Source organism: Nycticebus coucang, chromosome 2 (genome assembly GCF_027406575.1).
Source record: "Nycticebus coucang isolate mNycCou1 chromosome 2, mNycCou1.pri, whole genome shotgun sequence".
NCBI lineage: Eukaryota > Metazoa > Chordata > Mammalia > Primates > Lorisidae > Nycticebus > Nycticebus coucang.
In genome coordinates this window covers 173,054,415-173,079,646 of record NC_069781.1, presented here as the reverse complement: position 1 = coordinate 173,079,646, position 25,232 = coordinate 173,054,415, and the positions used below count along the sequence as shown (strand labels likewise).

Below are 25,232 nucleotides of genomic sequence, written 5' to 3'. Positions count from 1 at the left end.
CTGAGAAGTGCTCAAAGAAAAGAACCACTAGGGAGCAAGGTCACCAAAAGGAATATGAGATTTTCAAAGTGGTCTAGAAGTCAGAGATCACTGTGGAATACAAGAGTTTGGGATGATTCACTTTCAAGGCCTTGTAATGAAATCTTCCCATATTTCTAGATCCTTTTTTTTAAGACAAAGCTTCACTTTGTCACCCTCAATAGTACCGTGTATACCTCACAGAAACCTCAAACTCTTGGGCTTAAGCAATTCTCTTGCCTCAGCCTCCCCAATAGCTGGGACTACAGGCATCTGCCACAATGCCTATTTTTTTTAAGACAAGGTCTTGCACTTGCTCAAGCAATACACCCACCTCGGCCTCCCGGAGTGCTAGGATTATAGGCATGAGCCACCACGCCTGGCCTATTTCTAGATCCTTGATCTGGAATATATCATAATCTAAAGAAGTTTTGCCAGTTGCTTATGTCTATAATCCTAGTACTTTGGGAGCCCGAGATGGGTGGATTACTTGAGCTCAGTAGTTCAAGACCAGCCTGAGGAAGAACAAGACTCCACCTCTATGAAAAATAGAAAAACTAGCTGGGCGCTGTTTTGGGGTGCTTGTAATCCCAGCTACTCGAGAAGCTGAGGCAAGAGGATCACTTAAGCCCAGGAGTTTGAGGTTGCTGTGAGCTATGATGCCACAATACTCTACCCAGGGGGACAAAGTAAGACTCTGTCTCAATAAACAAATAAATAAATAAATAAAATAAAGAAGCTTCTGTCAAAAGATAGGAGACTCTTTATTTAATCCAGTACTCTAAAAGCAATGACAACATTGATCAGAAGATAAGTCTCAGGTCCAATGTAAGTACTCTCTATAGTTCAATAGTCACAATTTTTTTTAACAGTTTATCTGCCACAGTTACGTTTTCTTCATTATTTGGCAAATTATTTCTTTCGAAATTCAATTCTCTGAGCTACATTCTGAGCACCAAATTTTTTGATCAATGCATCTCTGGTATCCTTATCATCTTTTTGCAAATCTATGTCATCCTGTCGGGACCAAATGGGGTATCCATCAGCTCTTTGACCACATGCTAAAAAGGAGGAAGTAGCCTCTAGCTCACCACTATTTTTTAGGAAGGCCTGTGTAACTGTTGATAGATCTAAGTTAAACTTTTCCATTAACTGCCGGATGATCTTAATGGCAGCTCCCACCTCCGGTGGAGAAGCCTTTTCTTCTTCTTCTTCCTCATCAGGCTGCGTTTCTGAGTCTTCCTCAGGTGTGGGTGGATCATCATCACACATTGTTATATGTATTTCAAAATCAGGGCTCTTGTCCACCTAGAGAAAATGAGTAAGGCCCGTTCCTAATTTCCAAGTCTGAACTCTTGCAATATGCAGTCTCTTCCAAAAACCACCCCCTTGCCCTCTGCATTCCAATCACACTGGATTTCCTTCTGTTCTTCTAATATGCTATGTTCTTCCTTGTGTTTATTCATGCTGGATAGTGTGTATACATATTAGTACACATTAGTGGGTATGTGGGAGGGTAGGAGTGTGTATACAAGTGGAGAATGTATATGTGTTTGTGTGTGCTCATGTGTATATGTATGTACAATTGACTATGTTATTCCAACAGAATATAAGCAGTTATACTGAATATACACACATGTATTTATAGATTTATCTGTTAAATGTTTGAAAGGAAAAGGACTCCCAGGACAGAAGAAAGGGGTAGCCTTCACAGAACATGTGGTTGCAGGGGTAGTGTGATCTACACATTTACCAGGGAAATGTTAGCGCTCCCCAGATGTGTCTCTCCTGGTCAAGGGCTGGCCACTTTTTCAAGGGGCATTTTCCTGAAAGTTTGGGCCAAAATCATGGGTGCGCACTATGCACAGGAGCATTATACACAGCAAAATACAGGATGTAGGCCATGTTTGGGCACTGTTGAGTGTTTGAAGTTTATGGAAAATGAACCAAATATGAAATAATAAAACAGACTACAAAAGGCAACAATCTCTATTCTTGCCAATTCCCGTGCATTCCTTCACTCAATTACAGAAAGTTTAAATTATTTCCCTTTTAGCCTGAAGCCTAACCATTTTTCTTCTTGTTAATAAGAAAAGTTAATTTATATCTCCAAGATTCTTTATCTTGGAGAAAATACATATAATTTTGACTTTTAAAAAATTATCATCAGTATTTTATGGCTCCTGCCTTTCTTAACAGCTATTAATATGGGATTCCAAAAGAATATTAGAAGCTAGACTGAATGAGCTAAAACAGCTAAAATGTCTCAAGAAAGCTCTAAATACATAAAAGACTAAACTTGCTTGGTAAGAAATTTACAACAAAATTTTTTCATTACATTTATGTTCCTGAAAAGCATAAAAACATTTAAAAGAGATAAATCCACAGCCCTAACTAAAAAACATAGAGATAAATTACTCAAAATAGGATAATATAATGTTTATATTTAATAGTCCCTATTCTGTCTAATTTGTCTCCCTTTCCTTCTCAAATTGTCTTGCCAAAAGCTAAAAGGTTTGTGAAGCAAAGCTTCAGGACAACATGCCTAAAGCCAAGATGAGTTCTGCTTTCTGCCATCTCCCATTCTGAACTTCTCTGTTACCTTCCTGGGCCTCAAGTGGGTGAAAAGGGCAGCCAGGATAACCAGTCTTAAGGAAAAGCACAAAGGTAGGGGAAAAATACAAGTATATTTAGTTAACTTACCACCACCTCCTCAAACTCCTGGGTGGCTTCCGCAAGCATCTTTTTCACTACTTTTTCATTCTCCTTCATCTCTTCCTTTACATATTCTTCTTCGGGCAAATCTGGAGTTCTCTTATTCTGTGGTTCTATTAAAGAGAAGACCACCACAGACTAGCATTAGCCTCTTTTACATAAACCAACAATGTAGGAAATGCTATGTGAGCTCCAGGCCAGGAGTGAGCCTGCGCTTTCTCTTCTGTAATATTAGAAGACATCAGAAAAGCACAAATCATACACACTCGATAATTTCTGCACTTCTGAAAAGTTGTACTATCCAAATGTTGATACTATTCCTAGGCTCTAACACATTAAAAATGCTCAATTCATTTTTTGCTTTGTACTTATCAATTCTGCAGATTAACAAAAATGTAGTTAGAAGCAGATTCTGAAATGGAAATTAACATTTAGTATTTATTAGGGAGTGCTCTTGGGAAAAATACTCTGGCAGAAAAGGAAAGCAGAAGTGGGCAGATGGGGAAGCTGAGTTGTGAAAAAGCTCCAACAAGGCCTCAGCCAAAACCATGAGGAACTCTGGAGCTGAGAATGCCCTTCAGAGTTAACCAAGCTGAGTCAAGAGAGCAGAGCCTTTGTAACTCTGTACAGATTGGGTACTGACAGCCCTAAGATAGGACATAGTAGCTCTCCTAGCAGGTGAAAACAGATCTGGGTGGTACAACACAATCCACCACATACCATCTACAAAAAGAAGGGGCCTCCTGGATTTAAACATCCTCTTGTTTCTCCACTCACATCTTGTTCTTTGAGGATTTAACTATACCCCTTTCCTACTAAAATTTACTAGAAAGGGGCAGCAAGAGAGAGTTTTTTTGTGATGGAATTATTCTGTATTCTCATTTTGGTAGTGCTTACACAAATTTACACATTTTAAAACATATATATATATATATATTTTTTTTTTTTTTTATTTGGCCGGGGCTGGGTTTGAACCCGCCACCTCCGGCATATGGGACCGGCGCCCTACCCGCTGAGCCACAGGCGCCGCCCCTAAAACATATATATTAACAATTAGAAAATAATATGGCAGCTCCTGAAAAGATTAAACAAAATTATATAATCCATCAACCGTACTTTTATTTATTTATTTATTTTTTGAGACAGAGCCTCAAGCTGTTGCCCTGGGTAGAGTGCTGTGGCATCACAGCTCACAGCAACCTCCAACTCCTGGGCTCAAGCAATTCTCCTGCCTCCGCCTCCCAAGTAGCTGGGACAGGCGCCCGCCACAACACCTGGCTATTTTTGGTTGTAGCCGTCATTGTTGTTTGGTGGACCCGGGCCGGATTCGAACCTGCCAGCTCAGGTGTATGTGGCTGGCGCCTTAGCCGCTTGAGCCATCAACCATACTTCTAAAAGAATTGAAAGTTGGGTCTCAGACAGCATACTCATGTTCACAGCAGCATTATTCACAATAGACAAAAGATAAAAATAACTCAAATGCCCATTGACAGATGAATAGATAAAATGTGGTATATACATATAATAGATTATTCCTTCTTAAAAAAAGAATGAAATTCTGACACATTACAACATGAATGAAGCTTAAAGATACTACACTAAGTGAAATAAGCCAGATGTGAAGGACAAATAGGATTCCACTTACTGAAATACCTTAAGAGATTAAATTCATAGAGATACAAAGTAGAATGGTGGTTTCCAGGAGGTAGAAGGAAGGGAGTCAATGTTCGATGGGCATGGAGTTTCAGTTTTAGAAAATTAAGTTCTGAAGTAAGGTGGTGATGGCTGCTCAACAATGTCAATGTATTCGATGCCACCAAACACTTAAAAAATTTTAAATAGTAAATTTTGTTATATACATTTTAACACAATAAAAAAATTTTTAAAAATGCATATAGTTGTACAACAGGTCAATTTTACCAGCTATACCTTAACATAAACTTCAGAAAGAAGTATTATCTTTTAGAGAGATGTGCTAAAATAAAATAGATAAAGTATGATGCCTGGCATTTGCTTCAAAATAATTCAAGAAGTTGGGATGAAAGGTATAGATGAGAAAACTGGCCATGAACTAAAATCATCAGGTAGAGCTGGGTGATGGGTGCATGCAGTGTAATTTATCATATCTTTGTGAATGTTTCAAATTTTCTACAATAAAAAGTTATGGTTCACTCACATAATGGAATATACCATGAGAAAAGAATGAGGCAAAGCTATGTGTACACACACAAAGACTTCGAGATACATCATTAAAAGAAAAGAAAAGAAAGTAAACTATAAAATTGATGTCTAGTGTGCTATTATCACTGTAAGCAAAGAGGGGAACCCATGACAGAGAACGATAGCCTCTACTGGCAAGACGTGTTGGCTGTAATCCCAGCACTCTGGGAGGCTGAGGTAGGTGGATTGCATGAGCTCACAGGTTGGAGACCAGCCTGAGCCACAGCAAGACCTCATCTCTAAAAATAGTCAGGCTTGTGGCAGGTGCCTGTAGTCCTAGCTACTTGGGAGGCTCAGGCAAGAGGATCACTTGAACCTAAGAGTTTGAGGTTATGTGAGCTATGATGCCAAGGCACACTACCAAAGGTACCAAAGTGAGACTGTCTGGAAAAAAAAAAAAAAAAAGAGCTGCAGAATCAGCGTGGGGGCCGCTTCTGCCTTCGTGAAATCAGGAAGCCTGACCACTGCGAAGACCGGGAGTGTGGTGGCCTGGAGGCCATGGAGTATGCCTTACATCTGGAGATCAACCAGAACCTCCTTGACGTGCACCAGCTGGCCACCAACAAGGGTGATGTGCAGCTCTGCAACTTCCTGGAGAAGCACTATCCGCAAGACCAGGTCAGAACCATCAAGGAGCTGGGGGGCTTCCAGACAGACCTACGCAGGCTGGGAGTTGTGGGCACCAGGCTGGTGGACTACGTCTTTGACAAGGTTACCCTGGGCGGCAGTGACAAGGAGAACTGAACTGGGACTCCTCACAGCCAAGGGGGCTTCCCTAGGGTAGGCCACCAGTCCAGAGGTGCACAGTGCCCTTTCAGAGTGTTCGCTTAAGTTTTTTCCTTTTTGTTTTACCATTGTTTCCAATGAAGTTACCTGGTTCTTGAAGAAAAAAAAAAAAGACTACTACATCACAAGAAAGCTAGACTTATCCTAAGAATACAGAATTTAACACTCAAAAAGAACAGTAACTCGCTTTACTAACAAATTAATATACATGTGATTTCAACAGATGCAGAAGTCATTTGACAATATCCAAAATTTATTCCCCAGAAAAACTCAGAAATATAGGAATTAAAGAAAACTTTCCCCCACCAGATAAAAAACAACTACGAAAAACATATAGGTAGCATTATATTTAATGGTGAAAGACTTTTTACCCTACTGAAGTTTGAATGTGACTCCCCAAAAGCGTATGTTGGAAACTTAATCTCCAATGCAACAATGTTGGGAGGTGGACCCTAATGAATGGATTAATGCCAGTTACTAAAGGCCTTGAGCCTGCAATTTCAATCTTACTGTGTCTTCCCATCTTTTTGCCCTTCTCCCATGGAATGATTCACTTACAAGGCCTTTTCCAAATGCCAGCTTCTCAATCTTAGACTTATAAACTTCCAGTACTGTGAGTCAATAAATTTCTGTTTGTTGAAAAACAACAACAACAGTTGCCTCTAGAAAGGAACCAGGGGAATGGGGTATGTAGCAAGGAGACTGGGATACTGACATTTCACTATGTACCTTAGTATGCCTGCAGGATAAATTCTTAGAAGCAAAACTGCTGTATTTAAGCAAATATATATTTTTTTTTTTGCAGTTTTGGCCAGGGCTGGGCTTGAACCTGCCACCCCTAGCATATAGGGTCAGCACCCTACTCCTTGAGCCACAGGCGCTACCAGCAAGTATACATTTTAAATGTTGTCAAAATGCCCTCCTAAAGAAATTTTGCCAATTTCCTTCTATTAAAAATGTAAGAATGCCTCACCACCTATAGCATAGTGGTTACCGCGCCAGCCACTACACCAAGGTGATGGGTTCGAACCCGGCCCCGGCCAGCTAAACAACTGCAACAAAAAAATAGCCAGGCATTGTGGGGAGTGCCTGTAGTCCCAGCTACTTGGGAGGCTCAGGCAAGAGAATCGCTTAAGCCCAGGAGTTTGAGGTTGCTATGAGTTGCGACACCACGGCACTCTACCGAAGGCAACATAGTGAGACTCTGTCTCAAAAAAAAAAAAAAAATGTAGGAATGTACTTGTTTTCCTATACCTCACTAACTCCATATTACGCATTCTGTTAATTTTTGTTAATCTTATAAATAAAATATGACATTTCCTTGCTTGGTTTTACTTTTTTTTAATAAACACACATACTTACCTCAGTTTCCGTGGGTGAGAAGTCAAGGCATTAGCTTATACAGATCCTTTGGTCCAGGTCTGATTTACTTTAACTCAATAACAGAATATTTCTGCATTTGTTTATTGGCCATTTGTTTCCTTCCTGGGAACTTCTTGGTCCATTTCCTTTGCCCATTTTTCTATTAGTTTTCCTTTTACTTACTGACTTCTGAAAGCTTACTGGACATTAAGGAAACTAAGTCTATGCCAATGCATGGGAATATTTTTCCAGTTTGCTCTCTGACTTTATTCATCATGAAGAGTTTTTTTTGTTGTTGTTTGTTTGAAGATAAAGTCTCACTTTCTTGCCCCTCTGTAGAGTGCTGTGGTGTCACAGCTCAGAGCAACCTCAAACTCTTGGGCTCAATCAATTCTCTTGCCTCAGCCACAATGCCCCACTATTTTTAGAGAGGGGGTCTCACTTTTGCTCAGGCCCATCTCAAACCTGTGAGCTCAGGCAATCCACCCAGCTCAGCCTTCCAGAGTGCTAGGATTACAGGCATAAGCCACCACACCAAGCCCATGAAAAGTTTTTAAAGTAGTCAAACATATGAAACTTTCTCTTAGTCCTTTTGGCTTCATGACTATAACGTTGGTAATATTAAGAAATTTATTTATTCCTCTTTTTCTCACAGTCATTTTAGAATTTTAATTTTTACATTTAAATTGCTGATAAACATTACTTTGACAGGTAGGGTGAATTGGCTTAATTTTGTCCCAAATTCCAAATGGCTTGCCAGTAGTCCCATCACTAATTTAAAAGGTCCTACATGATAACTTCACCCATACACATAGCCCTGACTTCATCTGCTATAATTCTCCCTCCCTCTTGCTTACTCTATTCCAGCCACATGTTCTCTTCCAGACCCCAAGAACACACTAGTTACACTCTCACCTCAGGGCTTATGTCCTTCCTATTCCCTCTGCCTGGAACACTCTTCCCCACCTGCACACCTGGGTTCCTTTTTACTTCCTTTGGTCCCTTTGCTCAAATATCAGCTTGTCAGAGTGAGCTTCCCTTATCATCCTATATAAAACAATCTCCTCCCCAACCCTAACCCTGATTTATTTTTTCTCTTATAGCACTTACCACTGCCCAGCTAGCATGTTAAGCTCCATGACCACAGGAATTTTATTTATTGTTATATCCCAGCAGGATAACAGTGTCTGGCACTCAAATATCTGCTGAATGAATGAATCTTTGTTTTTTTTAAGAGACAAAGTCTCACTTTGTCACCCTCGGTAGAGTGCTGTAGCGTCACAGCTCACAGTAACCTCCAGCTCTTTGGCTTAGGTGTTTCTCTTGCCTCAGCCTCCCGAGTAGCTGGGACTACAGGCGCCTGCCTCAACGCCCGGCTATTTTTTTGATGCAGTTTGGCTGGGGCTGGGTTTGAACCCACCACCTTGGTATATGGGGCCGGCGCCCTACTCACTGAGCGACAGGCGCCGCCCTGAATGAATGAATCTTAAATGTCACTTTTACAAAAAAAAAAAAAATTTCTACTAAGCATACTGCACAGGACAAACAGATTTTTGCATCCCCAGACTTCAGTTGTTGAATGGAATAGCCACATAAGTAAAAATAAATTTAAAAATAAAGAAAGGGGGGGAGCATGCCTCTTTAAAGAAAAGGGTCTGTCAGTTTAAGCTATCAATACCAGTTGCATCAAAAGTAAAATATTTTAACAGCGTCCTAACCATACCGAGTCCCAATTCTCAATTTAACTGTGTTAAAAACTCAATTCACGTAAACAAGATCAGGAAGAGACTTTCCAACTGATGAGAGCCTTATGAGAATACGCAGTCAATTAAGCCAAAGCACGAAAACACACAGGTCTGGCACGACTTTAAACGGCTCACGCTGAATCTACCTAACATAATAGAAATCTTTCTTCAAAATGAAAAGATAGACAAGAAAACAAGAAGCCAGTTACCCCCTGTGGCCCATGGGTAAGAAAAGTGGGCAGTTGGTGGGCAGAAAGGGTGTAAGAACATTTTCTATACACTTTTTGTACCCTCCGAATACAGAACCAAATGAATATCCTAGTTACTGAGAGAGTAAGTCAAAAAACAAGATTCTCAAAGGGAAGAAAGTGGTGCAAATTTACCCACATGTCCGCTGGAGTCTGGGGGTACCAAGCAATGTTACCAAAGATGCCCCCAACGGACGCCTGGCCGAAAGGAGAACACGCCCCCAAACCCCAGCGCGCAAGCGGCCCCCCCGGACCCGCAGGCGCTGCAGGCCTCACCCCCGCTGTCCGCAGCCTCCGGGTCCTGCTCCGCCTTCCGCTTGAGCTTCTGGGAGGAGGGGCTCACCGGGGCGTCCCCCAACAGGTATTTGTGCTCCTGGCCCCGCAGGTGCTTGAGGTAGCGGTCCTTCAGGGACTGCCACGAGTGCTGCGTGAGCGAGCTTTTCTCCATCGCCTTCCACAAGGCGTTGCCGGTGACGGAGCTGGGCGAGCGGGCGTTCTCCTTCACGTAGGTCAGGATGGCCACGTCGTCTGCGTCCGTGAAGACTATGCGTCCCACCAGCGGCTGCGACTCGGGCTCTGCGGCGCCCTCGGCCGGGGCCCCCGGCTTCGTGTCCGGGGACTGGTCCCCCGCGGGGGCCGGGCCCAGCCGATAGGTCTCCAGCTCGAGCCTCGAGTTGCGCTCCACGCAGTCCACGATGTACTGCGTGGAGATGAAGTCGCCCGAGGCCTCGGCCAACGCCTCCCCGGGCTGGGCCAGCAGCACCGCCCCGGGCTCCTGCACCCTGCACACGGTGCCGCCGCCGTGCAGGATAAGCGTCGAGAGCCGGCGCTTGGCCGGGCTGGGCCGCACGTAGAAGCACATAGAGCTGCCGTCCTCCCTCACGAACAGAGTTGAGGAATGGGTGGGTCCGTTGGGGTCTTTGCCCAAATCCAACGCCTCCGCCATGTCCGACGCCTGACTCCAGAAGAGCTGCCGGCTGAGGAGAACCTGACGCACCCAGCTCAGTCCACAGACGCCGCGGCCGCGAAGCACAGCAGTGCGCCTGCGCAGCAGCGCGTCAAGAGCGCCGCCCCTCCTCCCCGGAAGAGGCGGGGCTTCGAAACTTAACCTGGAAATTAACGTGTTACTCTGGTCACTTTGGGGTCGGGCTCTTCTGGAAGATGGCAGCTGTGGAGGGGGCCGAGGTAAAAGTGGATGGCGTGGAACCGAAACTGAGCAAGAAGTAAGTGTGGCCTCGGGTCATTAAAGCTTTGTGGTAGAAGAGTTCGGGCTGGGAAGCGCCTGGATGTTGGTGCTTAGGCGGTTTCCCCAGAGCCTTCTTGCCGGTGCTGGAAGGCACATGCAGGGACGTAGCTTCGCCGCCCGGGGAACTACACACCCCGGGATGCCCCGGGGCCTCTGGCTCCCGGCTCCCAGCTGGTACTGACTGGGTACCCCCCCCCCATCTTACTCATAGAATAAGAGAATGTGGGCGAGAAGCTAGCTAGCGTGAGAACTGAGCGGTGTCTGAAAAGGAAAGCGAAACTTAACTGCTCTCTTTCTTCTAAGACGTGGATTCTTTTATTTAGCCAATCCACAATTAGGAGGTTGGAGAACTGTTAAATACTCTGGCTTTTCAGAAGAACAGTCAAATGTTTCGTGGTCTCACCAAGGTCATTCTGAACCTTATACATTAAAACGAATCAGTTGTGAAAATGTGCACCTACCTACATGGGTTATCCGAAGGATCTGTGAGTGTTGAATGATCAATGTCTAATAAGACAGACCATTCTATTCAGCCTGGTATCTTTTTTTACCATCCCAAACTCTGGAGTCTGCAGGTTGACATAAGTCAGTCAAGATTAGCTGCCCTTTGCCTGGCTGTGTCACATATTCTCGTTGGGGTTCCTCAGTTAAACCACAGAACACAGGCAATAACTTTTTTTGTTCTCAATGCTAGGAAGAATGGTACATAATTAGTACCATTCCAGAGGCATAGGAGAGAATTTGTGCTATATACAGTGGCTGTCTTAATGCATTAGGGCTTTAAGCCTCTTGCTGAGTCCTGAGAGAATTGTTCTAGGCACTCAGATAAGCATTTATGTTTCCTTTTGTGTCTCTGGGTTTATGCTTCAAATATTTTAGAAAAATGATACAGGAAATGTCTAAATTTATGGTTTAATAGCACCCTAATATGTTGTCACTTGTTAGGCATTCTGACAGATTTCGGTAAATGTTTGGAACCTTGTCTTATTCTTCCTTAGAGAAAATTGATTGGACTTTGATCCGTTAGATCAAATTGCACTGAATTCAATATACCTGGGCAGCGCCCATAGCTCACTGGGTAGGGGCCAGCCAAGTACACTGAGGCTGTTGGGTTTGAACCCGGCCAGGCCAGCTAAAACAACAATGAATTCAATATATCTGATTGACAGTGCTTAAGTTCAGTGCATTCTTTTAAACCACCTATGGTAATCAAATTACAGTGAGTTGAATTTAAGACGGTAAATCACGTATGAAAGGAAGGTTTCCAGTTCACAGTGAAATAATAAAATAAATTGAGAAAACCAGTTAATTCCTTTTTACTGACTTTACTAAGATTAAATACAGGAGCTACTTTTTTGAGCAGCTTTTATGTGCCAGACACAATGCCAGATCTCTACAAGCTTTCTGTCTAACCTCAATAATAACTTGGCAAGAGAAGAATTAATATCCATTTTTCAAATTAGTAAACTAGGCCCTAAGTAATTAAATGTATTGCTAAAGTATGTATTCCTAAAGTGTGGTCCAGCATTGATCTAAAGCACTGAAGCAGAGATCTAAAATCAAGTTCATAACTCCACAGCCCATGCTTTTTATAATTGTACTCGACTGTCTCACATTGTGTGAAAGAATCTGTCATTGATGTAGATTCAGTGACCATGAGCTAAAAATAAAATTTTTTTATGATTAACATTTCTTTTTTTGGTCTGAAATCTTTAGTGAACACTACTTAATGCCAAGTATTGTCCCTGAGTTTAAAAACAGATGTGCTGCCTGCTCAAATGACTTATTCCCAAATGAAATGTCCTTAGATTTATCTCAAGACAGTGAAGAGCGTGTTTCCTGCAATTCCATTGCCTTCCACTATTAATGATGTATAAACATAATGTAGTCTAAGACCCTTCCTGAAATTCTCCTTTCCTCCTCATTCCTACAATAACAAGTTCTGTTTTTGAGTGAGCCGTGTTTAGTGTAACTTGCTTTTAGTTTTGCCTAGAGTTTGCAGTGGTAGTGATGGTTTCTTCTTATTTTAAATATGCTTCCCATTGCCATACTGTGGCCCGGCATTTCATCTCCAGGAGAGAAACCACACTTCAGGGGCTTCCGAAACACTGTCTCACATCCTGTCTCCCTTATTCTAGGATGTTGTGATCATTTCTGCCTGTAAACTAGTGATTGACTAATTGTTGACTTTTGATGCCAAATGTGTACTTTTTCCATAGTGAGAACTGCTACAATTGTCAATTACAATTGTAGCACAGTGCGTGTTACAGGGTTGGTGTTCGCTAAGAGGATGTTAAGTTAAATGGGACACTGAAAGGTAGTACAAACACAGCCCCCTAAGAGAGCTAGTTAGGTGTATGTATACTATCTGTCCCATCTGACATCACATCTCTGTGTTTCCTGCTAGGTGGTGGTAATCATTAGTTCCAGGGTGTTCTGCCATGTTGATGCAAGCTGCTGTAAGGCTTGTTAGGGGGTCCCTGCGCCAAACCTCCTGGGCAGAGTGGGGTCAGAGGGAACTGCGACTGGGTCAACTTGCTCCTTTTACAGCGCTTCACAAGGACAAGCCACTTTCTAATAAAAGAAGGTTGGTGCCTGTTACCTTCTTTATTGCTCTGGAAGCAAAGATCTCTTCCTTACTAGGTGCATTATCTGTTAAGCTTTTGGACTTTCTACTAAGGAAACAAGCCCTATTATCAAAACCAATAGTCCTTTCTCATTTTCTCTTTAATAAATTCAAATCCTCTCTCCTTAGTTCCTTGAGATGACTTTGCAGATCTTACTCTGTGTGGAGCATTGCTGAGATCAAAATCCTTGTTTGAATAAGGAATTTCTGATGCCAGCTATTTTCCCTTTTCTGTTTTTCAGGGTTTTGTTTGTTCTTGAGATTAATTTGATTTCTAGTGTTAGTGCCATCCCTGGGACCTTTTTGGATTATCCTTAGGATGGATTTTATTTAAGAGGAATACTTAGTTCAATGGAAACAGGTTTATCTTAATCTAGGACATACTAGATACCCTGGCGTCCTTATATGTCCACCAACTGATAGGCCTACCACACTATTTTGGTAAGATTGTCTTTACAGCTTTAATAAGACAAGTTGTATCTAGGAAGAGTTGCTGTGTTGGAAACCATCAGAATCAGTTTTTCTTACTTAAAAAATGAGAGATTCAAATACTCAATTTTTGTTTTGTTTGCTTTTTAGTTACTTTCTGTTCATACTAAAAATGAAGGATATGCCCTGAAGCCTAACAATATGCAGGCATGACTTGGGATCTTTTGCCTTGGTCCATTGTGGTAGATTATTTGATTACCATTAGTGGTTTGAAAGAATGATCCATAAACTCTCTTTGAATAACAGAGGTATCCCTTTTTACCCAAATTGGTTATGTTTCTAGGTTCAGATAGCAAGTTCAGATCATAAGGAATACTGAGTTGTCCATATCACTTTGGTTTTTTGAGTTTCAGGTGAAAGTGAAACTGGAGTTGTTGCCTTACCATGTGTTAGATCTGGTGCTGTAGGAACTTTATCTTCAGACAGGATATACCAAATGACTAAGAGTCAGTTCCTATCTTCAAGCAGTTCCCTAACCTAGTTAGCTCAGGAAAAGCCTATTCTGCTAATTTTCTAGAAGACCTTTTCCTATTCTAAATATAAACTAATACGTGAGATTTTCTTTGTTCTGGTACATCTCGAGTTTATAATAGTTGGGACCTACTAATGCCAATGACCTGAGACTGAGAAGCAAAGATCAAGAATGGTCTTTCACATCTTTGTTCTAAGTTTATTTTTTTCACTATGTCTCTTTCATGTATAGAGTTTTGTGATTAGCCTGTGGCTCAGTGAGTAGGGCGCCGGCCCCATATGCCGAGGGTGGCGGGTTCAAACCCAGCCCCGGCCAAACTGCAACCAAAAAATAGCCGGGCGTTGTGGCTGGCGCCTGTAGTCCCAGCTACTCGGGAGGCTGAGGCAAGAGAATCGCTTCAGCCCAGGAGTTGGAGGTTGCTGTGAGCCGTGTGACGCCACGGCACTCTACCCGAGGGCGGTACAGTGAGACTCTGTCTCTACAAAAAAAAAAGAAGACTAGTGTTAAGGTTGTAAAATTGGGGGTGTAGAACTGAGCAAGGTCATTTCCCCGGCTATTCATATTTCTGATAGTGGCTATGGGACAGAACATTGTGAGGGGTTCTTCAGGCAGCTTTCCCATTGAACACTTTTATCTTCCCAACAGTGAGCTAAAGAGACGCCTGAAAGCTGAGAAGAAGGTGGCAGAGAAGGAGGCCAAGCAGAAAGAGCTAAGCGAGAAACAGCTAAGCCAGGCCACTGCTGATGCCACTAACCACACCACTGACAATGGTGTGGGTGTTGAGGAGGAGAGCTTGGACCCAAATGTGAGTCTCCTGGGCCACTGGCCTGGCTGGGCACAAGAAAGCTTCTAATGAAGGTTATGGCAAAATGCCTTAACTGGCGGGTCCTGGGTTTCTGCCCATGGATAAGGGAGTGCCTGCCACTCCATCTAGCTAAAGCCACAGGCTCTGAGTATTTTTTACATCAAACTCCAGTAGGCATTTGGGAAAATCCAGTACTCGCTGGAGCTAGCTGTGCCTTAAATAGGCCCCAAAGAAAGTATCTCTCGGAAAATGGACTGGGGTTTACTTTAGACTGGGGTTGGTAAACTACATTCCATTGGGCAAATTCTCTTCCTCTCTGTTTCCCCACTTCATCTTCCCTTCCTTGGTTTTGTAAACAAAATCGTATTAGAACACAGCCATGCTCGTGTTTACACAGGTCTACAGCAGCAGAGTTGAGAAGTTGCATCAGAAAAAAAGTTTGTTGACTTGCTGTAGAATATTCTGTATTTATATTCTCTATGCCCCATGGGCCTGCATTGGGGAAAAGTCTTGAAGGGTGTTCAGGAGAAGAGTTAGCATGCTGAGTAACTCACAATGTAGATATGGTCTTCAAAAGTAGTAACAAGGCCACCTGTATCAATGAAACATAGGCAGAACTGATATTTCTTTTTTTTTTGAGACAGTCTCACTATGTCACCCTCAGTAGAGTGCCGAGGCATCACAGCTCACAGCAACCTCAAACTCTTGGGCTTAAGCGATTTTCTTGCCTCAGCCCTCCAAGTAGCTGGGACTACAGGCACCCGCCACAATGCCCAGCTATTTTCTTGTTGCAGTTGTCATTGTTGTTTAGTTGGCACCGAACCTGATTTTACTTTTTGTTGACTCTTGCATTTTGAAATTCTAGCCATCATTTGCAGCTGTGGATCTGGCCATCTTGGATATTTTAACTGTTAAGTTTTACTTCGTAGTCAATCCTGTGATTTCGAGGGTGCAATGGGCTTGATTAAAGAAAACCTCGTGGATGGGGCCAATCTGAGGCAGGATCCTCTGCCAGATAGGCCATTGGTCTTCTCAAGGGCTTTTTTTTTTCTTCAGCAATACTACAAGATCAGAAGTCAAGCAGTCCATCAGTTGAAAGTCAGTGGGGAAGACCCATACCCACACAAGTTCCATGTAGACATCTCACTTACTGACTTCATCCAAGAATATAATCACCTTCAGCCTGGGGACCACCTGACTGACATCACCTTGAAGGTGGCAGGTAGGCTGACTCCCTGGGAGTTTGCTGAGCTCCCACAATAGGCATTTCCCCAATGTTTTCTTTTAGGAGTTTCATAGTTTTTGGTCTTTGATTAAAAATCAAATCTATTTTTATTTTATTTTTATCTGTGGGAAGAGATAAGGGCCTAGTTTCATTCTTTTGCATATAGATATCCAGTTTTCCCAGCACCATTTGACGACGAGACTGTCTTTTCCCCAATAAGTTCACTATAGATGCGCGGGCTTATTTCTGGGTTCTCTGTTTTGTTCCTTTAGTCTATTTGTTTTTATGCCAGTACCATGCTGTTTTGGTTACTACATCTCTGTAGTGTAATTTGAAGTCAGATAATATGATTCCTCTAGTTTTGTTCTTTTTGCACAGGATGACTTTGGCTGTTTTGAGTCTTATTTTAGGATTATTTTTTCTATTTCTTTGAAGAGTGTCATTGGGTGTTTTTTTTTTTTTTTTTTTTTTTGCAGTTTTTGGCTGGGGCTGGGTTTGAACCCGCCACCTCTGGCATATGGGGCTGGCGCCCTACTCCTTTGAGCCACAGGCGCCGCCCTTATGTCATTGGTATTTTGATAGGGATTATGTTGATCTGTATATTGCTTTGGGTAGCATAGACATTTTAACAAAATTGATTTTGAGTCTTATAATTTGTGAGCATTTTTATCTTTTTCAGAGCATTTGTTTCTTAATCATTTTCGTTTTGTCTGGAGAAGTGTTACTCTCCTCATTTTCTCTTTAAAGTAACTTTGTATGGTATTTGACCCTGTGCTTTTATGTTATTTGTTTTTACACAAAATGAGTTTGCTTGAACATTAAAAGGAAGCTTGGTTTATATAGGTTTTTTCGATTTCAATTAGCTCCCTCTTTGGTTGTGTTTGTGAAGTATTCAAAAATACAACAGCTGCTATCTGAGATTTCCTGGTTTTCTATCCCTTCCTCACTTCTGGGGGGGGAGGGGGCTCTCTTTCCTTTGTCACTGTTTTCTTTGTCCTTTTCAATTTTGCATGACCTTGTCCTAGAAGGGAATCTGACTGTTACAGTTCAGAGTTTCAGGGGGCTACACTGCTCCATCCCCTTTAGACTTTTTTTTTTTGGTAGAGACAGAGTCTCACTATACCGCCCTCGGGTAGAGTGCCGTGGCGTCACACAGCTCACAGCAACCTCTAACTCTTGGGCTTACGCGATTCTCTTGCCTCAGCCTCCCGAGCAGCTGGGACTACAGGCGCCCGCCACAACGCCTGGCTATTTTTTTGTTGCAGTTTGGCCGGGGCTGGGTTTGAACCCGCCACCCTCGGCATATGGGGCCAGCGCCCTACTCGGTGAGCCACAGGCTCCGCCCTATCCCCTTTAGACTTTAATGCAGCCCTCAGGTATATGGAAATAGGCACATCCCCCTCCCAGGTTCAGCTGTTACCCTCCACATGGGACATGGGGGTTCTCCAGTGTACAGATCCATCAGATGCCTCCTTCATACCTACTACTTTTTCTCCACATGGAGGTTTGTGGCTCTTGGTTCCCATTCCTTACATTTGAGGGTTCTTAGAAATACCTTAAATACCACATAATCTTGGTAAATATTGTCCGTGGGTTTTTGGGTTTGCCTATAACTATGCTTTGTATTTTGTGTGTGGATTCAGAAAGATCCCAAACCTCCTGCTGCCACCAGCACTGCCACCCTCCAGGAATCGTGTGAATATCTTTAAAGCCAGATCTTTAATTACTTTGAATGGGGATCAGGGTTTATTTAGACCTTAAGCTAAAATCAGATTGTTTTGGTTTATGTTCTGCCCTGACAAAAACTACAAAGGGAACTTTTTTGGCACTGATGTCATGAAATGGCTTCTGGTTCTGTCAGTATTTTTGCTCTTCTTCTTCTAGGTAGGATCCATGCCAAAAGAGCTTCTGGGGGAAAGCTCATCTTTTATGACCTTCGAGGAGAAGGGGTCAAGTTGCAAGTCATGGCCAATTCCAGGTATATCGAAATATCCAGTTACAGACTTCTAGACTAGCTTCAAGTGACACAGGGACAGAGGCTAATGTGGGTCTTAATGTGTATTTTCCCTTTGGTATTTGAAGTTAGAGTAAGTGGTGGGGGACATGGTTGGGTAAGGCTGAGAAGAAGAAAGTAGTCATTACTCTCAAGTTATATGACAGTAAAATAAAAGATAATACTTTTCGGGGAGAGACAGAGTTTTAACTTTGTTGCCCTGGGTAGAGTGCCATGGTGTCATCATAGCTCACAGCAACCTCAAACTCTCGGGCTCAAATGATCCTCTTGCCTCAGCCTCTTGAGCTGCTGGGTCTACAGGAGCTTGTCACAATGCTTGGCTTGTTTTTCTATTTTTAGTAGAAACGGGGCCCCTGAATCTAAGATTCTTATGGGGTTCACATTTACTAGTTTAGTAAGGGTTCCAGAGTAAAGAAAAGTATACAATATTATGGTAATTTAAAATAGTGTATACCAAATTACATTTCCTTTTCACTAAGAAATTATAAATCAGAAGAAGAGTTTACTCATATCAATAACAAACTTCGTCGGGGAGACATAATTGGAGTTCAGGGAAATCCTGGGAAGACCAAAAAGGGTGAGCTGAGCATCATTCCCTACGAGATCACACTGCTGTCTCCTTGCTTGCATATGTTACCTCACCTTCACTTTGGCCTCAAAGATAAGGTAAGCTCTCAAGGCCGCCTAGCTGTGGCACAAATATGCATTTCATTTGTTTTATCATACCACCAAATCAAAAGTATCGGTGATTTCCAACTGCTGCTTTTGGTTTAGGAAACAAGGTATCGTCAGAGATACTTGGACTTGATCCTGAATGACTTTGTAAGGCAGAAATTTATCATCCGCTCTAAGATCATCACATATATCAGAAGTTTCTTGGATGCGCTGGGATTCCTAGAGGTAAGGGTTAGGTACGGAGAGTTTCTTACCTGGCACGATGAGCCATCTTGTTGTGCTTGCCTCTTACTATCGCTTCCCTTCCTTTCCCAGGCATATCCTGTGTCTCTATCCTTTGTGCTAAACCAGAATGTCCCTTTTCTTCCTAGTGTCTTTGTTCTACCTTGTTTATGTAGTGCCCTGATTAGGAAGACAGGACTTTACTTCCAAGATAATGAATAAGGTATAGGGCCATCCAAATGGCAATTATGCCATGTTTAATATGTTGCCAAATCATTTTGCTTTTTTATAACACTAAGAAATATTTTTTTGCTATATTAGAAAACAAATGGAAAATAGAAGAAAAACTGAAAGTATCCTTTTACTTCTCCTTATTAACTTCCCTCCTCAAACTTGAGCTTGGTATATGACGTTCCTCACCATTTACTCGCATATTTGCATGTGCGCATATACATATTGCAGACAGAGTACACGTGTATAAATGTTTTGGAAGGGTTTTTTGCTTTGAATGTAAATGAGGTCACTGTATGTATTACAGTGGTCTTTTTTTCAGTGGACCTGGTCTTTTTTTCCCCTTTCTATGAGATAGATAACAAAGATAGAGATCTAAATATATGAAGCTGTATGTTCTTTCTTAAGGCTTCATAATTTGTTAACCATATTTATAGTTTATAGTTAACCATATTTATAGTTTAGATTGTTTCTGATACTCTTCTGTAAATAAATGTTACAGTGAACATCTTTATACATATCTGTAGGTGTTTCTATGGGATTTATTTCTAGTTGTAGAATAGAAGCAATTAAATTTTTAATACTGCAAACTGGACTCAAGAAAGGCTGTATCCATTTATAGTCCCATTCATAACATGTGAAAGTTTATGGTACTATGTTAATGGTATTTAGTATTAATAGAAGTTGAGACACTATTCTAGAAAATCAAGCTATCCTTCCTCGTCAAGCCCTTACCCATTACTGTTGACTTCATTATCATTTACTTTGGGATATAATAGGCTTACACTCTATTAGAAATGCAAAACATGAACTATCCCCAAGGCCTCCAGCTGTCTGAGGACTAAATATTTATCCTGTCTTTTTTTTTTTTTTAATTAAATCATAGCTGTGTACATTAATGCGATCATGGGGCACCATACACTGGTTTTATAGACTGTTTGACACATTTTCATCACACTGGTTAACATAGCCTTCCTGGCATTTTCTTAGTTATTGTGTTAAGACATTTACATTCTATATTTACTAAGTTTCACATATACCGTTGTAAGATGCACCGCAGGTGTAATCCCACCAATCACCCTCCCTCCACCCCCACCCCCCTCCCTCGCCTCCCTTTCCCCTTCCCCCCTTCCCCCTATTCTTGGGTTATAACTGGGTTATAGCTTTCATGTGAAATCCATAAATTAAATTAGTTTCATAGTAGGGCTGAGTACATTGGATACTTTTTCTTCCATTCTTGAGATACTTTATTAAGAAGAATATGTTCTAGCTCCATCCCCTGTCTTTTTTAGATTGAAACTCCCATGATGAACATCATCCCAGGAGGAGCTGTAGCCAAGCCTTTCATCACTTACCACAACGAGCTGGACATGAACTTATATATGAGAATTGCTCCAGAACTCTACCATAAGGTAGTCAATAATAAAACACCTCATTTCCTTAAAGAAGCAGAAGGCTGGAAAACCATTGGCTAGAAAGGTATAGTCAGAAATAAGAGGAACATTGAGGATAAACAGCCAAGAGAGTATTCTAATTTGTCAGGTTTGTGAATTTCTTTCTTTCTTTTTTTTTTTTTTTGAGACAGTCTCACTATATCACCCTCAGTAGAGTACCATGGCGTCACAGCTCACAGCAACCTCCAACTCTTGGGCTGAAGTGATTCTCTTGCTTCAGCCTCCCAAGTAGCTGGGACTACAGGTGCCTGACCGGCTACTTTTTGTTGCAGTTGTCATTGTTGTCTTGTTGTTAACTGTTTTGTTGCAATTGTCATTGCATTGTCATTGTTGCAGCTGGCCCGGGCTGGGTTCAAACCCACCACCTTCAGTGTCTGTGGCTGGCACCGTAACCACTGTGCTACAGGCACAGGTTTGTGAATTTCTGATGTACAGGCACTCCAAACCTACTTTGGTTCTGCTATAATTTTTTAGGTTTTAGCCTTCCTTGGATTAGGTCTGATTTTAATCTTTTATAGAAAAGAACCTAATCTCTCTCTGGAAGTTGTATATAAATATCTTCAAATCACAATAAAGATTGTATTTTCAAATTACCAAAGTAAATATTAAAGACTTCCATTCAAGATTCTTAGTTGTATACAGCAGAACCTGTTAACAACTCGTTTAAGCAAAAGAAAAAATTATTCAGCTATATAAGGAAGCTTACATTCTTCAGGAGGATCAGAGAATCAGGCCCTGAGACCATACAACTAGGAGGGCTTATGAATCATCACTGGGCTTTTTTCATGGAGAATCCAGTAAACTAACTGAAGAGAGCAGGGTAGTGGCATTTTGAGTAAAGACTGAGAACATGCCTAAGCTTGGAAAACCATGTTCTGACTTTTGTAGACAGAAACTTTCCAGAGTTATTAAGACAAGATTAGCTGTCATGACCAAGGCCATGTGTTGTTATTAGATGCTAGTGGTTGGTGGCTTTGACCGGGTTTATGAAATTGGACGCCAGTTCCGGAATGAAGGAATTGATTTGACTCACAATCCTGAGTTCACCACCTGTGAGTTCTACATGGCCTATGCAGACTATCACGATCTCATGGAAATCACGGAGAAGTTGGTTTCAGGTGACTCCTGCTCTCTTTCACACTTGTGGGCAGTGGGGTGCTGCTTTCAGAAGAGGGCTTCCTGGGTTTCATCTTCTTTAAATAGCAAGTTTCTCTTTTAGGGATGGTGAAGCATATTACGGGTGGTTACAAGGTAACCTACCACCCCGATGGGCCAGAGGGCCAAGCCTATGAGATTGATTTCACCCCACCCTTCCGGAGAATCAGCATGGTAGAAGAGCTCGAGAATGCCCTGGGTATGAAGCTGCCGAAAACTAACCTCTTTGAAACTGAAGGTAAAGTAACACACTCTTGCATCGTATGGCTCTCCTTCTTGTTTAGCTCTGAATTTAATTGGGCCAAAGTTACAATTTCCCACACTGTTCTCCTCATATACATTTTTACTGTCTTCTGTGCTAACTTGTACATTTGTATTACAGAAACTCGCAAAATTCTTGATGATATCTGTGTGGCAAAAGCTGTTGAATGCCCTCCACCTCGAACCACAGCCAGGCTTCTTGATAAGGTGAGAGGCCATGCCCTTCTCTCTGTCCTTATCTAATGCTAGTCAGGCCCTACTCTCTGGGAAAGTGAACCCTACCAGGGAGAATTTATTTCTACAGATCCACCAGAAAACTCTAAAGAGCGGATCAGGAGAATTAACAAACTTTGAACTCTGTGCCAAATATTTCCTTTCTAGCCTTTGAAAAGCTATAGGATAAACCCATCTCACTGGGAGCTGTCATCTCCCATCTAGATGATAAAAATACTATTCAGAAGTGATATTTACTCTGCTTTGCTTTCTTTTTAAGCTTGTTGGAGAGTTCCTGGAAGTGACTTGCATTAATCCTACGTTCATCTGTGATCACCCCCAGATAATGAGCCCTCTGGCTAAATGGTAAGATGAAGCATGCTGTTTCAGTTACTGATTGCTGCATAACAACCCCAAAACTTAGTGATATTAAACAATTTGTTCTCAGGATTTTGTGGGTTGACTGGGTTGTCTTTGTGCTAGAAGAGAATAGTGAGTAGTGTTGGCTAGAATAAATCAAGTGGCTTTTTTCAACTGGGGATTCTGCCAGGGCACTTTGGTTCTCTTCCACATGGAATCTTGTCCTCCAGATCCTCTTCCTGTGGCCTGTCTAGCACCACAGCTTAGGCTTCCATTCAACATGGCAGTTGGGGGAAGTATTCCAACAGAATAAGCCTTAATGTGCAAGTACATACCAAGACTCTGCCGATATCCCATCAGTCAGACCATGCAGGAGGGAGTACAGAAAGGTGTGGATGCAGGCCATGTGGTTGAGTGTAACAGTCTGCCACAGTGGCTTGTTACGAAGATAATTGAATCTCCCTAGTCTTTTACCCTCCTCACTATTGTCTCAAATGATTTGGTGCTGAGAGTACGTGCAGGCCTCAGGTTGCAATCATTAACACATTTGAGTCCACTAGAATTCAAGAATTCTTGTATCAAATGTTTGATTATTAAGGACCTGTATATTCAGCCTCCTCTTTGGTCTCCTATCCCCAGGCACCGCTCTAAAGAGGGTCTGACTGAGCGCTTCGAGTTATTTGTTATGAAGAAAGAAATATGCAATGCCTACACTGAGCTGAACGATCCCATGCGGCAGCGGCAGCTTTTTGAAGAACAGGCCAAGGTAAGGAAGGAGAGCATGAGCAGAAGCACCTTTTTCATCAGTGTCTGCTCACCAGGAACTAGCAGCCTTAACCTGTTCAATGTGTACTTTCTTTGTGATAAAGCCATAGGCCGTGCTGGAGGAAGTCACGTTTCACGAAGGATACTTGGACTGGTTTTGACTCTTTAATACATAAGAGGAACTTAGTTTTGATTGTCTGTAAGGATATGGGAGCATCCACTTGTCCTGAAGTACATTTGCCTAGCCATATTATCTTTCTTATAGTGTTCATTTATTGAGGTGGCTTGGGAGTGAGAGGCAGATAAAGATGAATGGGTGGTTTCAGGAAATAGGAGAAAGGTTTTGGGAATCCTCACAGGGGCTTTGAGAATTACTCTCACGAGAGTCCCAGAGCCCCAGACAATGGAAATGCTTTATTTATTTATTTATTTTGAGACAGAGTCTCAGTATGTCGCTGTCAGAGTGCCATGACATCACAGGTCACAGCAACCTCAAACTCTAGGGCTTAAGCGTTTCTCTTGCCTCGGCCTCCCAAGTAGCTGGGACTACAGGTGCCCGCTACAACACCTGGCTATTTTTTTTGTTGCAGTTGTCAATGTTGTTTAGCTGGCCCGGGCTGGTTTCAAACCCACCAGCCTGGGTACATGTGTGCTATGTGCACTGAGCCAGTGGAAACTGTATGTTCCTCTCATGTATTAAAGAGTTAAAACCAGGAAAGGAGAGCTATTTCAGAGAAGTTCGTTATGGGTTCTGAGATAGATTCCATCAGTCCTGACTTCAGGTCTTTGAAAGAAATAGCTCCACCTTGGATTTCCTGGGAAATCAATTTCCAGCAAATCCTGAGTGTCAAGAGCACATTTTAACGTGTTTAACTTGGACACTCAGATATCCTGGAAGGTCACTTTTTGGTTCACTTTTCTCTTCTAGGCAAAGGCTGCTGGTGATGATGAGGCCATGTTCATAGATGAAAACTTCTGTACTGCTTTGGAATATGGGCTGCCACCCACAGCTGGCTGGGGTATGGGGATTGACCGTGTCACCATGTTTCTCACAGACTCCAACAACATCAAGGTACATCGCAATGTCCTCGGCACACACTGCTCTGAAGAGGCCCCATTGTGTCAGAGGCAGGGTATGGTGGGCCTAGAGAATAAAATAAGGGGATGGCTTTGGGCTGCAAGAAGGAACATGGCCACTACCCAAGGGTAGGGTCAGAGCTTCTCACCTTACAGAATTTGGAGGGTTTTTTGACCTGAGGCAGGAAAAATACTAAATGTTTTTCTTGCGGATCCAGGGAAGTGCTAAGCCCTCTACCTGCATTATCTCATTTAACTTAAATCAGCCCTAAGAGATGTGGAAATTGTTGTTATCCCATATTTTTAGATGAGGAAATCCAATTTCAATACAATGTGTATTTTTCAACCTTTGACATGGTGCTGTAGGCAGTGGTGCTATATACTATTTTTTCCTATCCTCTATAACTGAGAGGGACTAAGTTGAAATAAAAGAATGTATCGGTGTATGTTTTCTCATGTGGGGGTAAGATCTCTGGGTTTGGGTAATAATAATAATAGAAGCAAAAGGATTATGTGGATAGCTGTGAAAAAAGGTGTGCAGAGTGCTTCTTACCTTCACAGTATGTTCTTACCTCCCGTAGGAAGTACTTTTGTTTCCAGCCATGAAACCTGAAGATAAGAAGGAGAGTACAGCAATCACTGACACACCAGAAAGCACAACAGTTGGCACTTCTGTCTAGAAAATGATAATCGCAAGTCATATGAATAAGCATCTGTGCATTTCTGCAAAAGACGAAGGTTTGCAAGAGAATTCTTATGTTGTCATCCACTTGACTACCACACTTCAACCTCCAGGAAGAAAAAAGAGGAAATCAAGTATTTCTTTTTATTCCTTGTTACCAAATAAA

The 25,232-nt window shown here is 42.1% G+C and overlaps 2 protein-coding genes across 3 annotated transcripts; one reads left to right on the top strand and one right to left on the bottom strand.

Moving 5' to 3' along the window:
• Nucleotides 1–766: 766 nt before the first annotated feature.
• TERF2IP (TERF2 interacting protein) lies at nt 767–10,177 on the bottom strand. The gene is made up of 3 exons (XM_053608031.1): nt 9,371–10,177; nt 2,722–2,846; nt 767–1,326 (listed from the first exon to the last, which is right to left on the bottom strand). The coding sequence occupies exons 1-3, from the start codon at nt 10,038–10,040 to the stop codon at nt 931–933; spliced, it is 1,191 nt and encodes a 396-aa protein (XP_053464006.1). The 5' UTR covers nt 10,041–10,177; the 3' UTR covers nt 767–930.
• On the top strand, nt 10,155–25,232 carry KARS1 (lysyl-tRNA synthetase 1). 2 transcript variants are annotated; one of them, XM_053607952.1, is made up of 15 exons: nt 10,226–10,317; nt 12,748–12,927; nt 14,573–14,732; nt 15,789–15,954; nt 17,842–17,935; nt 18,451–18,637; nt 18,746–18,871; nt 20,392–20,511; nt 21,509–21,671; nt 21,773–21,946; nt 22,091–22,176; nt 22,463–22,548; nt 23,182–23,308; nt 24,236–24,379; nt 24,966–25,232. In XM_053607952.1, the coding sequence occupies exons 2-15, from the start codon at nt 12,782–12,784 to the stop codon at nt 25,062–25,064; spliced, it is 1,878 nt and encodes a 625-aa protein (XP_053463927.1). In that variant the 5' UTR covers nt 10,226–10,317; nt 12,748–12,781; the 3' UTR covers nt 25,065–25,232. The 2 variants fall into 2 exon arrangements, with proteins under 2 accessions (XP_053463933.1, XP_053463927.1); XM_053607958.1 differs by lacking the exon at nt 12,748–12,927 and having other exon boundaries at nt 10,155–10,317.

Excerpts from the sequence above, each read along its gene's own strand:
- KARS1 (XM_053607952.1), top strand. The coding sequence starts at position 12,782 with ATGTTGATGCAAGCTGCTGTAAGGCTTGTTAGGGGGTCCCTGCGCCAA. Across the intron at positions 20,512-21,508 it reads CTCCAGAACTCTACCATAAG|ATGCTAGTGGTTGGTGGCTT; the intron begins GTAGTCAATAAT and ends TGTTGTTATTAG. Across the intron at positions 22,549-23,181 it reads ATGAGCCCTCTGGCTAAATG|GCACCGCTCTAAAGAGGGTC; the intron begins GTAAGATGAAGC and ends TCCTATCCCCAG.
- TERF2IP (XM_053608031.1), bottom strand. The coding sequence starts at position 10,040 with ATGGCGGAGGCGTTGGATTTGGGCAAAGACCCCAACGGACCCACCCAT. Across the intron at positions 2,847-9,370 it reads GGAGGCTGCGGACAGCGGGG|AACCACAGAATAAGAGAACT; the intron begins GTGAGGCCTGCA and ends TCTCTTTAATAG. Across the intron at positions 1,327-2,721 it reads AGGAGTTTGAGGAGGTGGTG|GTGGACAAGAGCCCTGATTT; the intron begins GTAAGTTAACTA and ends CATTTTCTCTAG.